The 14986-nt window shown below is 47.2% G+C and overlaps 1 protein-coding gene across 6 annotated transcripts in view; it reads right to left on the bottom strand.

Moving 5' to 3' along the window:
* P2RX1 (purinergic receptor P2X 1) overlaps nucleotides 1–14986 on the bottom strand; it is a 29206-nt gene that overhangs the window by 11063 nt on the left and 3157 nt on the right. The window contains exons 2-13 of one of the 6 annotated variants that reach the window (XM_015646168.3): nucleotides 14370–14517; nucleotides 13892–13963; nucleotides 13371–13440; nucleotides 12758–12854; nucleotides 12437–12517; nucleotides 11084–11225; nucleotides 9836–9966; nucleotides 9143–9233; nucleotides 8446–8511; nucleotides 7753–7845; nucleotides 7196–7243; nucleotides 36–156 (exon numbers count right to left, since the gene is read on the bottom strand). In XM_015646168.3, coding sequence (XP_015501654.1) covers nucleotides 7199–7243; nucleotides 7753–7845; nucleotides 8446–8511; nucleotides 9143–9233; nucleotides 9836–9966; nucleotides 11084–11225; nucleotides 12437–12517; nucleotides 12758–12854; nucleotides 13371–13440; nucleotides 13892–13963; nucleotides 14370–14517 — 1036 coding nt within the window. In that variant the 3' untranslated portion in view covers nucleotides 36–156; nucleotides 7196–7198. Of the gene's footprint in view, nucleotides 1–35; nucleotides 157–6347; nucleotides 6869–7195; nucleotides 7244–7752; nucleotides 7846–8445; nucleotides 8512–9142; nucleotides 9234–9835; nucleotides 9967–11083; nucleotides 11226–12436; nucleotides 12518–12757; nucleotides 12855–13370; nucleotides 13441–13891; nucleotides 13964–14369; nucleotides 14518–14986 lie in introns of those variants that run through there. The other 5 variants (XM_015646167.3, XM_015646166.2, XM_033518855.1 and 2 more) reach the window with 5 other exon arrangements.

Genomic DNA, 14986 nt, shown 5'->3' with positions numbered 1-14986 from the left:
AAAAAAAAAAAAAAGAGAAGAAGCTTTTTTCGGTCGTGTGTGGTGTTCAGCCAGAAGCGCATCTGAGGTGCCGGCTTTTGGGTGAAAACACGGAGCTTCTTGCTAATCACAGAATCAGTTCAGTTGGGAAAGAGCTCTGAGATCGTCGAGTCCAGCCTGTGACAGAACAGAACACAGAGAGCCGTCTCCAGGGAAAATGACTCCTCCATATCCCTGGGCAACTCGTTCCAATGCCTAATCACCATTTCCGTGAAGAAATTCTGCCTACTTACTCCCTAATAGATATGATCAGGGAAGGTGGCACTGACACGGTGGGAGTGGGGGGCCCGCCGACCCCAGCTGAGGGACACAGCCTCAGGATCCCGGCACACGGGTGTCCCCTCAGCCAGGCTCTGTCTCTAGAGTAGTAACACCCAACCCTGACCATAAACACTTCTCCAAGTCATGCAGCAATGAGGAGAAATGTACACCAACTAATCCCACTGCTGTTCTTCAAGGAACTCCTACAAGCAGATGCTCTCTTTGGTTTGACTCATATTTTGGCTTTAGTTTTTCCCTCACACTCTTTTTTTACCTTCTTGGCTCCTAGTGGACCGTACCCCTGGGTCGAGGGGTTCCACTGCACCCAGCAGTGGAATGCTTGCAGTGGGATTTGTGAAGATGTCGATTTTGTGACGAGTGACTCATGGCAGGACTCAGTGGTCTCTGCTGCGGCTCCACTCACAGTCAGGGTCCCCACCAGGAATCTTGGATTTAGCCAGAGAGCTAAATGGATTAAATCCACATCCTGACTCAACCCACTGCAGACTGCTGCTCTTTCCTGCTGTGACAACAAGCAGATAGAAATGCCTGAGCCTGCTTCCAGTGAGTCTCAAATAATCCTTTGCTTTGGAAACAAATTAATTCCTTACCATGGGTTTTATAACTCAAAATAACATATTAATAATGCATCTTGTGGTTTACTACCAACTTTTTAATCTCAAAAAAGCTTCCCCTCTTGTCACTGTGTTGAGAGAAATATCAAAAGTTAATTAAGAGGCACTATTCATTAAAACAGCAAAGTCATCTTGTAAGCCTAGCAAAGAGCATGATTTTTTTTCATTTACTCATTCTGTGGGGTATGTTTATTATAGTCAGCCATAGCCTTATGCTATTTGCTATGTGCATCCAAGTCTTACTTTTCCTGCAGAAATGTGCTTTGTCACCCTGGCTGGTCACAGGCAGCTGAGCAACTCTCTACAGATGAACAGGTTTATTCAGTGCTAATCCCCTTTCACTTCCACCTAAAATATTTGTGCATTCTCTTTGCCAATTTTCAGTCAAAACCACTCGGAATTGAAATGTTCTGTGGTTCAAATCTTGACTACTAAAGAGCTGATGCATTCAGTGAAACGACCGCTGAACAGCAGTGTGATAACCAGAGAGAGGATGGCAGAGCTTGCTGCATTTTAGGATAACCAAAGACATGTAGATGTGGCACTTAGGGACATGGTTTAGTGACAGTGTTAGGTTTGTGGTTGGACTTGATGATCTCAGAGGTCTTTTCCAACCAAAATGATTCTACAACTGTAACACCACAGCAGAGAGCCTCATCTCCTTGAATGTGTGCTTCCAAAGCTGCTGTTGTTTTCCAGCAGCTCTGGATATTAGCTAAGGACACTGATTAGACATCATCTCAAGGCAGTCTGAGCTCCTGGGCTGTGCATTTGCCTTGGTGGACTCTCAGGAAAAGTGAGACAAGCCCACAAGCAAAAGCAAAACCTCCTCCCAGGCCTGAGTAAAAGCCCCAACCTCCTTCTAATGCCTGGGAGTATGTGCCCACGACCCAGGAATGTGCCTGTGCCTGTGGAGGGACTGTGCTCCTGTGGCTCCAGGGCATGAGAGATGCTCTGAAAGACCGTAACATGTAAGCCAAAACACTGACCTGTTTCACAGAGGCTTTCAATTCAATCAAGCAGGGCCTTGCCAATGTAGGCCCAACTCAGCTTCTTCTGAGCAATGAGTGAACCTTTCAGCCTCCTGCTCCTCTTGCTTTAAATACTGCTGAGGAGGTTTTGCAAGGGTTTCAGAAGTCATTTGGACCAACTCATTTGGCTTTGAGATGTTTACAAGATGCTGGCTGTTTGGAAAGTGCTGATATTTGTTCCCTAAAGATCTGCCTCCTTTAGCACCAGGCAGTTTAAATCACCAGTGATGGCTGAAACATAGTTTAGCACCAGTATCAAGGCCTGAAATTATCAACTCTGGCAAAGACTATGAGCACTTGGCTTAATGAAATAACCTGATTAGCTCAGCTCAGTCAGGACGTGCTATTTCTTCCAGAAAAAAAAACCCCAAAACAAATAATGTGCTTCAGCTTCCCTTTTCATCATACACAAGTGATTACACTGCAGAGCAGTTGTGGCCAGTGGAAAGAGAGTCACAGACAATGTCTCTCTGATGCTTAGACCACAATGGCTATAAAAATGTTAAATATTAAATGTTAAATGTTAACAATGTTAAAGTAAGTCTTTGATGTTTCTGTTAAATAATGATTGAGTGTGGTTTGTTGGTAACGGATCTTGCACATTTTTTGGGTGCAAGAACTGGGAATGTGTTTATTTGACCTGTCCTTGTCATGAGGGGAGAGCTTGCATTTCCCCAGGCATATCAATGGTATGTTTAGATAAAAAAAGATTTAAAGCCATCATTTTTTAGGAAATCTTTTAGTGGTGCCATAAAGCTGAGCAGGATCTGTGCTTGGTACTGGCAGGCAGAGCCCTGTTAACTGGAGCAATCCTGATTCACCCCTGCTGAAGAGCCCATCAGGTGACCAGGCTGTTGCTATATTCAGAACTCATTTGGACACTTTTGAATTTTACGCTTTCAAAAATAAGACTATAAAGCAATTAGAAACAAATAACAGAAGGAGAGAGCACTTCACCAAAGACAGCCAAAGATTATAGCAGGGCATAATTAATACAGGGCTGGCAGCAGTGAAAATGGGCTGTAACAACTGCGCTGTCCCCAGGAGAATGGCTGCTGGCTGAGCTGCAGATGTCAAGCACTCAAATGGCCAGAAGCTCCTTTTGCCACCCAGCACAGTCTGGCCTGAGAATGCCCAGCTGTGGGACAGAAGGAAATAAAAGCATCCTTCAGAGCTGGGAGGATATGCATGTTCCTGCCAGTCCTTCACTGTGTGTCAGCCAGAGGATTTATCCAACTGAAAACATGCTCCCACAACAAAAGAGAAAGGGAAATAGTGTAACCAGAAAGGCAGGTGCTTTTTTAGGGAAAAATCCAAGAATGTCCTAAGAAGAGGACTGGGTTAAAAATAACAGGGAGTCTGCTGTGCCAGAGAAAGAATGAGTGGGCTTAAAGATAGGAGAGGTTGCACAGGAAAGGAATTATCTACTTCTTGAGTGTTACTCATTTTAATTTGCCTTGTTACAGTGTCTGGAAGCACCAGGTGGAAATCAGGGCCTCATTGTGCTGGGAATTGAGCACAAACATAATGATTAAATGTTGCCAGTTCTGCAGAGATTGAAATATAATTCCTCATCTCTGCAGAATCACTAACTAGCATAATTATTGCCAAACAAGTTTTTTGTAATTGCTCTTCTGGAATATCTGTGCTACTTGAATTTTTTCAAAATAACCCTGCCTGAGGGAGTGAAAAGATATATCTGAACAAGATCCAACCTAGCAACCTTTACAGGTAACAAAAGCTGGTCAGAAGCAGAAAATTCTCACTACATTTAAATCCATGTTCAAAAATTATTTGCTTGAATCTTGGTTTCTGTTTCTGTAAAATGGGAATATTCACACTGCACTCATTGTTTGCTTTTGTCATCTAACACCCATGATCAAGGCAAGAGTCCTCTGTTAGACATTTGGAGTACTGACACCATCATACACAAGGGCTTGTTACTGCTAATTGTAAAGATTAGAGATTAGCTGGATAACATACATTCTTTCTTGTGTGTTTTCTGGGATAGTGTTTAAATTGCTGAAAGTTAATCTTCTATTAGTATTTTTCTATTAGTTAATAACTGTGTAAAAACCAAAATGCAATCAAACAAGGAGTTAAAAAAAAATCCACAAACAACCCAACCCTCAAGCATGAATGGGAAGCAACACAGCACACTGTCATTGAAGGGGTCTTGACACAAGGACCAAATCCCTTGGGATTCTTTAACACTTCATCTTGCTCATCAGAGGTCAGAGAGCAGCAGGACACACTGGCTACATCATAACTGCTTGAAATGCAGTTGTTTTCTGGCCACAACAGAAAGAAAATATTCTAAGAACAGTAAATTCTCCCCTGCTCCTCAGAGCAAGATCAGATCAAACCAAGAGGACAGGAAAATGATCCTGCTGGTCACCCCCACTTCCCCAATGGGACTTGCAACACCAGGTGTCTTAACCTGTCAACATTTCTATTTGTGAGGCTCTAGCTTTTAACTGTTGTGTCCTATCCTGCATTCAGTCACTCTGTGTGGGTTTTGACAAGCTGGAAGGCACTGGGAGAGGGCTGGGAGCTGCTGCAATGCTGAAGCAGAGCGTCTGTGCCAAGGAAGGCTCCTTATGGGGCTGAACAGAGCAGCCCTTCCTCCTTGGTCTCCAATCCCTGAGCTCCAGCTCCAGCCTCTTTGCCAAAAGAAGGCCTGAAACAAGTGCCATGGGCTTTCCCTGCCTTTTCATACAGCACAGGGGACCAATGTATGTTAAAATCCAGCACTTGCCCAGTTTTGTCCAGCCAGCCATCGCTCTGTTTGCCACCCACCTGGGAGCCACAGAGCCTGGGGCCCCTGGCTTTGAGAAGGAGCTTGTTTAGGGGAAGAAATTAAAATTGAAATATCTCATTCTGCTGGTTTCAGAAATGATGAATGAAAAGAAAAAAAAAAACAACAAACCCCTAAAGATTGTGCATTTAAAGAAAACAAGTTAAAGAGATGAAAATAAAACCTTGCATGATTTTTAAGGCAGCCTCATGACTTTTAGGGATCCCAGCTCAGAAGTTTAGAACAGCAACTAGAAGGGATAATTTACAAGTTGCATTTTTCCTGATTTCATATTCTGCCTTTTAATTCTTCCTACGAAAGAAAAGGGACTTTGCATTACAAGCAGCTTGAAAGTTTAGATTAGATTGAAAGCAAGCAGAAACATCCCACAGCTCTACCTGCAGCCTTGCGTTTGTTATTTATATTTAAGTTTTGAGCACAGATTAACCCGGTGTGAAAGGTCTCCTGAACACTCTCGCTTCACTGTCTCTGGAACTGGATTTTCCCCAGCCTCTGTGAAATGGTCTCGCAGTCCCCTCTGCTGGTGGCAGCTTGCTGGGGAGCTGCACCCTGGCACCACATGGGACCTGCTTGGGTCTCCATGGATGCTGCAGGAGAACCCCCCGGGGAATGGGGATTCCCCAGTCCCCACTGAACAGGCACTGAGTCCTGCAGAGACCAGGAAGCTTTCCCTTACCTTCTCTATCTCCTTGGTACAAGCACCTGGCACCTCTGACACAGGAAAGGGTGAAAAAGTTAATCATGGATAACCTTTCAAAAACCCACCCTGCCTGTGAAAGCTGAGGCATCCTGCTGAGAGCAAATGATCTCCCCATGGGGAACGTATGGCTTGAAGGTGTGGCTTGAAATGTTTGTTGAGTTTATGACCAGACATCACCTGCATCTGCTTATGGTACACATTCTTGTGTCCCTGAGAGTCCGGAGCAGTGCTCCTGCAGCCTCTGGCAGCATTACAGCCCTATAGCTTCTCCACCGACTTTTCCATGGCCATTGGAATCCACTTTCAAAGCAACCGAAGTGCAATTTTCCCCAGGGAGGTAAAAAAGACATTCAGAGAGGGACTATGCAGAAAGTCAGTGTTGATGTATCCTGGAGAATGGACCAGGGCCAGCAGCACAGGGCAGGGTCTGCTCACGGGGGTGTGGGACTTGAGCACAGTCCGTGATGTGCAGCTGCACGTGATGAGTAGTGCAAATCTTCTAGCACAGAGGAGAACTTTAGTTCCTGGGTGCAAAGAGCTGGTTTGTGAGGCTGCTGCTGAGAAAGTCTCTCTGAGCAGCCATCACTGACTGGCGTGGGTAGTGGAGGCAGAGCTGGCACAGGACAGTGGATTGCCATGGCCGGCAGTGCGCCAGTGCTCCCTGCCAGCCAGCCTGCCTGAGGAGGAAACCCAAGTGACAACTCCGATAACAGCCCCTGCTTGTGGCTGGAGGCCCAGGGGCCCTGCATGGGAGGGCAGTTTCTGAAGGAATCATCACTGATGGGATTACTCTATATGCATAAAACCTTCAGAAACCACTGCAAACACCATGCCCTGGGGCAATCATAGATACCACAAAGGGGTGTAGTAGAAAAACTAAAGGTTTATATTTTATTAATAAAATACATCCTTACAAAATAACCATTTTTCTCCCAGGCAGAGGGGCTGGGCATGGCTTCTGCCAGGTCTCCTTCCCTCCCCTTCTGAATTTGGAAAAGTCCAATGGTGCTTCTGGGGCAGAAGAGGCAGCTGTGCTCTCCCCAGGGTCTTCAGGCACAAGTGACTTGGTATGGCCGTGGCACACAAGGCAGGGAGCAGTGCCAGCCCATCTGAAGAGCCTGCAAAGGCAGCAGAACCTGTGCCCTGCAGCAGCGCTGGCAGAGGGCCCCGAGATCCTTTAGTCTGACCCATCCACAGCATTGTGGCATGTCCCACTAGAGCCCCTGCCCTGGCTGCAGGCCACTGCCTTCCCAGAGCTGGTGCTGGATGCTGCTTCTGCTGGTCTTGGGGCTGGCCCAGGGAGGTGGTGGGATGGCAACCAAGTTTTAAGAGACGAGGAGGAGGAGGAAGAAGGCTGTAGGTTTGTCAGTCAGTGTGGATTCTGCTGAGAGAGAGGTGCACAGTGATTTCTGGTGTCTTGAAGAAGTGCCCTTCTTCAAGAGATGCTGCCGTCGAAGATGCGATGTCAGTCCCACATCCCACATCTGCTGCTGCCCCATACAATTGCTTATGCTGGGAAGTGCCGACCCCACATTAGGCACTGCAGCCTAATGACATCTCAGATCTCCTCCAAGCCTCCCTGGAGCCCTGGTGCCTTCCCTGAAACCTTCCTGCCTGCCCACAGGCCTTGGGATAACCTCAAGACCTATAGCCCCTGTAGCTCTCATCCCTGCCAGATGTATGCTAGCAGGGCTAGGGAAACACCACTCACCTCTCACTGTGTGTTGTCTGGCTCCTTTGCCTTCTTATGCGACTTCGACTGGGGGTTAATGAGAGAAAACAAGGATTCTTTTACAGACCTGCTCCTTTCTAATGCTAATGCTAGGGAAAGTGTGATTGGGCAACAACCCCTAACCCCCAGTGTATATTTTCAGATGAGTTTGAGGAGAACTGTTTTTGTGTCCTTTTAAAGGCCATGAAACATTCCATGGTCATGGAGATGTTCTCAAAGAGCAGAAAAAAAGGCATTTTCTAGTTTGCTAAAGTACAGATCTGCCCCTGCTTTGCTTAAAGCAATGGAAGTGTTACCAGATATTGGAATATCTGGGGTTAAAGGGAGAGAATAAAGTTATTAACAGTGAGTCACACACAACATCTCAGTAACTTTGGAGAGAAGATTCATGGATCCCAGTCTCCAACAGTCCCAAGGGCTCAGGAAGGCGCCTGGTTGCCCTTGAGCGTGGATGTTTGTGTTACAGCATCATTACTCATGCACACATCCACACACACCCCCGCAAGAGCCTCTGCAGGGCACTCGCTGTTACTTACAGGCTCCTGTTCTGCATATTTGAATTTCTTCTGCTTGTAATAGTCTCGTCCATGGAGAAAATGCAGCAGGAGCAGGTCACAGAGGACAGAGGCCTTAAATCAAAGTGCAGTTAGGTTTGGAGTTACCCTCCAAGCTCACCTGGACCACAACATGGCAGTTGCTGAAATCTCCAAACATTTGCATAGAAGTTTAGGATTTAACTTCTTTTAGTTAAATCATTTAGGATAGAAGTGAAGTGTGCTGTGTTCAATAGTGGGTGATTTAAATCAACACAAATGAAGGGTTTCCACTTTAGGTAAGTGGAGAGCACAACACCCTTTGAGCTGTGCCCAAGTCTGTAATGACCATAACCAAATCAAATGCTGGGTTTCTGTCCTGCATGAAATACTGCCAGTCACATGCAGACCCTCCCTTAGTGCCAGCTCTAACTTGAAACTACCAAGACTTTCCACGAGACCCAGCCTTCACTTCATCAGCAGGGCAGAATTCACATCAGCCAGGGACCAGCAGGAATCTATTTCCCTGACCTAAAGAGGCAAGAGAGCATCTCCTTTCCCCCTTCTGCCCATCCTCTAATTCCCTGAGCAGCAACCAGTATTTCACTGCAGCTCAAGGACACTTCCCACGGATGTCACAGGCAAGAAGAATAATTTGAGAGTCCCCATATAGAGACTGGAAATATCTGAACTTACCACTCCAAAAATACCAATTCCAGAGCCAATTGTGGTCATGGTCGGGATGATGTCAAATTTGCCTGCCTGGATAAAGTCAGAGAAAATAGGTGATAAGTTACAGTCAGCCCAGGGGAAAAAAATAGGGTGCTCTAGCTGTAGGTGGGGCTCGGCAAAAATGCCTTGCAGCAACTCAAACCACAACCACAGCACACAGAGAAACAGGAGCTGGGAAAGAGCTGGTCAAACAGAAAAATACTGTAGGTTGGTTTTAGGCTGAAATAAATTGAACTTATTTTCTTCCTGTATTTTTAATATAAAAAACACAACCAAAACCAAGCAACCAAACAAAAGTATACACTTGGAATATTCTCAGTGGGAACAAAATAGAAAAATAGAAAAATGCAAATGTTCAGCTTTTGAAAATATCAGTAAAAGGTCTTGAGTTTCCATAGATCCCCCCACTCCCATCATGAAGTTTTTTAGACAAAACCACTGATCCAGCTGCAGCTAAAAGGTGTGACATATAAAACATGTTTTCCTCCACTCTTCCCTTGCCCAGTATTTCCCAAGGGTTCCTGTGAGTGGGCCAGCACCCAAGGGAAGCATTCACACTGGTTTTCCTGATCCCACAGGACCCTGGTGCTGTGTTACAGAGCTGCTGCCTTTCCAAGGATACAGCACTGCTGTCCCAGAGATCCAGAGGATGCACCCTTACCTTGCCATTCACCAAAATGTCGAGCCGGATCCCAAACACCTTGTAGAGTGTCCTCTTTTCCATCCCATCTTCTTTGTAGTATTTGGCATATCTGTGCAATTGGATGGCGAGTGTTAATGGTCTGCCAGGTGTCTAACAGCCCCTGCAACCCTACAGCATCAGGATCTTGGACAAAGATCTGGGAATGTGCTATCATAGACCTGCTCCTGACCTTCTCCTTAAACCCCCTGAAGGAGCTGGCACGTCTCCTCTCTGAGCCTCAGTTTTCCTGCCTGCAGGCTGGAGTTCCAGCTCCTGCTCATGCTGTTTGATCTGATGTCCCCAAGCTCTGCGTGCAGCAGATCTTGGTGAAGCTCTAGTGACAGTGTCACACAGAGCAGAGGATAGAAATTATGTGAACACATGAGATGATCCTATACCATCTCCAGGCTTTCAAGGGGCTTCCCAAAAGCTCAACCAAGCAGGAGAGTCTGCAAGGGAGAGGAGATGGAAAGGAAATGGGGAAGTTTTGAAGCTAAGGGTATATTATCACTTTTCTCATGCCATTTAAAAGAGCACTGGTACTGCTGTCTAGCATGCAAAGGTAGTGACTATTTTGAAGGACAGTATCTGGCATTCTACCATCCCTTGAGTGGGAACCTGATAGCTGTCACCTCTGAATTATGCTCGGAGAATTAACAGGTATTTCCTTACCTGAAGTTGAACCCTGGTGAAACATTACTGTCATCATTGTAAAGGCCGTGGAACTGGTAAATGGGTTTGCAGTACCGCAGGGGCCAGTCGAGGTCACAGTTCCAGTCTATGGTGATGCCCACCACTCCACCCTGCAGCCAAGAGGGGAGTCACGAGGTTGCCCCTCCTTGGACCTCTCCCACACAGAGAAATGCATTCCCTCCTCATCCATGTCCTGTCTTGATGCCATGAGGTGTCCTGGCTCTCCAGATTCATGGACCCTACTGCTGCCTCAGCCTTCCTGGGCAGCCTTGGCTTTGTGGTCTGTACATAAACCCTTGCAGAGGCTCTTGTTTCTGCCCTGAGTGCTGGATTCACAAATAAATTCATGCCTTCTTGTTCCTGATCAGAACCCTGTGCCCAAGGCATGGTCCTGAGAAACAGTGCTCACCACAGATCCCTTCTGGGTCTCATGGGACAGCCTTCCCTTGCCTGATTATGCCCAAGAGATCACTCAGGAAATGCAGAAGTCCCTCCTTCCTTCTGAGCTCACTCCAGGTGGTAAATAGCTGTGCCCCAGAGGCTTGTATTTCTGCACCTTTAATATATAGAATCTTAAAACGGTTTGGGTTGGAAGGGACCATAAAGACCATCTTGTTTGAACCCTGCCACTGGCATGGATACCTTTCACTAGACCAGTTTTCTCCAGGTTCTGTCCAACCTGGCCAGGAATGAGGCAGCCATTCTCTAGGCCATCTGATCCAATCCATGCAATATACGTTCATATATACAAGTCTCTGATTTTATTCAACATCTGGCAAAATTATCACAATGTTTTGCAGTGCAGAGATAGCAGGTACACCCACAAAACAGCCTGAAGAGTGTTTGGCAAAGCTGCATTTTAGAGCCTGGGGAAAGGCTGCAGTTAGCACTGTGCAATGACCAATATTTGACCATCCAGCTGGGATTTCCAAGCTCAGTCAGATGGGATTTGGCCACACAGATCCAGTTATTCACTGCTCAGATTAAAACCCTCTGAACCCTGGGATTTACTGCCAGTGGGTCAAATCTTCTCAAGAGTCTCCAAGAAAAACGTAAATATTAGGCCATGTCCAAGGAGATTCATAATCTTTATGAGATAATTCTGACACTTTTGTTTTCTCAAAAATTCTTGAGAAAGCAGAAAATCCTCACAGCAGCTGGGGATGATTGCACTGCCAGTGTCCCTTTCCCATGAACAGCAAGGAACATAATTTGAAACTGGAGTACCTTAACAGCCAGGAAGGTAAAATTCTGACCCGATTCCTTCACTATGTATCCCAGTTCAAACACAGGACATAAGGAATCAGTGCCTTTGTGATAGGTGCATTTCTTCAGGTACTGCTTGGTAACACTCTCAACCAAGTTGCGCCTGTGAATGAGAAGAGAGAAAGATTCTCAGTAACACAATAATAATTTGAGTGGGAAACAACCTCTGTAAGTCCCTTGCCCAGTCCATGCTGCTCTCCCATTCACATGCTAGCTTGTCCATCCAAGCACCAACAATTCTTATCTGGGACACCTCATGGATAGTGAGTGTATCCCACACCTTTTACATTTAGCTGCAGTTTGCTATTTCCTACAGTAAGGGTTAAAAAGAAAGGGCAACTTCTTGCCTTCCATCCCACTCTGCTCTTTTGCCTAAAAACATTATGTCTGTGAAGCCTTTGCCTTGCTCAACCTGATCCTGTCGCTGATGTTTAGCTGTTAATTGTCAGCAGTGACCAAAGGCAGGAAGTTTCCCCACAGCCCAGCTGGGTTTGGCACAGCCCTTACCACAGCAGCCAGCTCAGCCACCCTCACCACCAGGAACTGAAGTCTCTCTGTGTCCTCTTCGGCCTGGCCTCGCTCAGGGCACCTCCCCTTGCAGCTGGGGGGATCCCCTCTCCCAGCCACCTCTTGGGGTACAGTGTGAGGTCAGCCCAGGACTTTGCCAAGCATGCTGGCTGCCAGGACATTTAACCTTGGCTGCAGCATGGGGACAAATCAGCTTAGAGAGAAGAATCTGCTGTCTTCAGCACAAATAGCTTCTGTTAGTTTGTTCCAAATCAGATAAATGTTTAGTGCCATCACAAATCCTCTTACGAGCATGCCTTCAGCCAGCAGCATTTCCCCCAGTGCTGCCAGGAGGGAGCCAACCCCACCCTTTGCTGAAACAGTGGGATCTGTGATGTTAATGGGGACTCTGGGGCACCAAGCTTATCCTGACCCTGTGGTATTTTAATTTTGTCTTCAGAGAAGAAAAATGAAGAATCAGAGAAACTATATTTTCATGTACAGCTTGTAAGGGTAACTCAGGAGAGGTTAATTCCAAAAATCTTTCCAGTAACTACAGCTACCAGCTGAGCTGGGACAGATCTGGGAGGGAAATGTTTCAGTTCCTATGAGCTAATATACTATACTATATTACTATATTAATATAATATACAGTGCAGCAGTTAGAGTAGTCCTGGGATCACTGATGAGGTATGGAATCCTCTATACCAAGCATCCAGTTACACCCATCCAGCTAAACCCATGGTTTCCTCTGAGGGACACAGCTGGAAGAACTGACCAGGAGCCATCCCCAAAACCTCTCCTTACCTAGACACCTTGAACTTGGGGAAGGTGATACTGTTCTTGATGAACAAGGTGAACTTCTCTGCTTCTGACAGCAGGGCAGGGCTGAAAAACACAATTGTACACGAATGTGTCCATCACTTGGCTCTTCAGGCTCTAGAGATAGCCCCATTTGGTGGAAATTCACCCAAACAAGCAGACCCAGAAAACTGGTGGTCTCATCCCTTCCCTTTCTGGTCTTTCACAATGCAGGCTGTCCTGGCCACATCCCATGGAGCCCCAACTTGGTCTGCCCCACACCAAGTGCAGGTGGGGCAGGAGAGAGGGCAAATCATCATTCCTTACCTGGGAACATGGTAATCAACTTCAACAGGGCACCAGCCAAAGATCTCGCAGGTCTTCACAGTGCTGTTGAAGTGTACACACTTGCCAGTCATGAGCCCTGTGGGAGAGACAGCTGCTCACACCCCTGGATCCTGTGAAATCTCAGCCTCATGCTGGGATGGATGGGACCTGGTTGGGGCTTCAGCTCTGCCAGGGGCATTCAAGACACAAAATGCTCAGGGCTCTGGCACCTTTCTAAAACAGGAAATTAATTGTGGCCTCTCAGCTCAGGGCAGTGGTTTCTCTTACAGAGCTGTACAGGGGAGCAGATAGGGATTTTTCTTGTTAAAACATATCTAAGAAAATGCTGAGCTGATAAGAGGACAACAGTTAGGGGGAAATGGCTTAGTCTGGATTAACTTTTTGTTGGCTGAATTGTTTGCAGCTCAGGTATCTTTTGAAACAGCAGAGCTGGACCAGCCCAGGTGGGAACTTCAACCAGCATGTTAGAGGCTTTTTCTAAACCCTGTCCAAAGCAGGTCCCCCAGCCAGGTGACACCCCAGCCAGGCAGCTTTTCCCAGCGTGGTCTCACCAGAAACACCAGGGCAAACACCCTGGGGCTGTGTGCCATACCTTGTCCCTGCCGGCTGTATTTCCCTTTGCTGCAGTCACTGTCCCGTGTGCACAGCCCAGCATCTGGCAGCTGTTTGGAGAAAGCAGCCACCTCTTAGCATCCCACCCTGCAGCTTCAATCCCTCTGTCCCTCCTGCCTCACCACACTGCATTTTTATTGAGGGATACACTGCTCAACTGCAGCCAGAGCCTTGTCCATACACTGCTTCCCAATCAAGGCTGTCCAGATAAAGCAGGAAAAAAAGGGGAGATTTATTCACTCCAGCAAATGCTTTCATTTAAGCCTCAAGTCTGCTCTGCTTGATCATCTCAAAGGGAAGAAAACTTAAATAGATGCCGTCTGGTTTTCAGAAGAATTAAAGTCTTCACACAGCACACAGAAGTCAGGAACAATAATATGGGGCCAGGCTCTGCCTTTTACTAAACCTCCCAATGTCAGAAAAAGTCTTTCCCCAATGACACCACCACAATCCCCCTAAACTACAGAAGCTGAGCCCACTGAAGGAAGCTGGTGCGTTTACCTCTGGGCAGGTTCCTTGTTTCTGTCCAGGAGTGACAATGAAGTTGGTCATCACCACAAACGAGTTGTCCCCCTGTGGACACACAGCCAACAAGCTCACAGCCAGCACAGGGTCTCATCTGTGAGGAGCCTCTCCCTGAATGGGGACCTGCAGCACCACCAGCCCCAGGGACAGTGGAGGACCTCGCTTGCTGCCTGAGATACTGCTCCAGAGGCACTGGAGGAACCTTGATCCTTCTGGAAACAGCCTCAAATGTGCCTCCTCAGCCATAGCGGGTCCCAAGTAACAAATGCTTCCCCAGGGAGAACCTGGACAGAGTTTTGTGACAGAAGCAATCTCCTTTCCACCGCAGGTCCACCCTGTCATGGTCAGCCCCATGGAAAGCCTCTGCTGAGGAGCCATCTGCACCCCAGCACATGCAGAAAAGCAGCCACTGGGACAAAAGCAAATCCCTAACCCACCCACCCTGACTCCTTACCTGGGGTGGGAAAACATAGTCCACCACATCCCAGATGTGAGGACCCAGGACACTCTCGTTGGTCAGTGTCAGCCCTTTCAACTTCACTGAGACCGAGCTGACGATGCTGTCCTGAGACTGGTAGCCCTTCTCGTAGAGGAACACCCACCTGGACAGGGAGAGGTGGCAGGGTGAGCATGGCACTCCTCCATTGGGGCCCAATTCTCTGCACAGACCTCTGGACTGCGGCTTTTTCTACCAACTCTTACTTGGGGAGTCATTTGCCAAGTTTCTTCCCACTGTACAAGGGACATGCTGCTCAACTTTCCTACCCTTTGTCTGAGGCGTGTGGTAGCTGCAGGACCTGGCTTTCATGCCAGAATGGTGTGTTTTGGGGACTGGGACACATTTTGTGGCTGAGGATGTGTGAAAGCAGGCAGAGCACAGTAGCCATCGTTCATTTGGGGTTAAAGCCTACGGCAGGTTTGCAGCTTGCTGGTCTTAATGACCTGCCTGGACACTCCTGATCTCCTGATCCATTGCAGAAGAGCTCTCCAAAACTCAATTCCTCCAAGAGAAACACAGAGCTGAGTCTGGATATGGCTCCAGAGCCACTGTTCCCCATCCAGCAAAGGGAA

Source organism: Parus major, chromosome 19 (assembly GCF_001522545.3).
Source record: "Parus major isolate Abel chromosome 19, Parus_major1.1, whole genome shotgun sequence".
NCBI classification, from domain to species: domain Eukaryota; kingdom Metazoa; phylum Chordata; class Aves; order Passeriformes; family Paridae; genus Parus; species Parus major.
The sequence above is the reverse complement of the archived record's forward strand: the minus strand, read 5'-3'. Positions and strand labels throughout refer to the sequence as shown.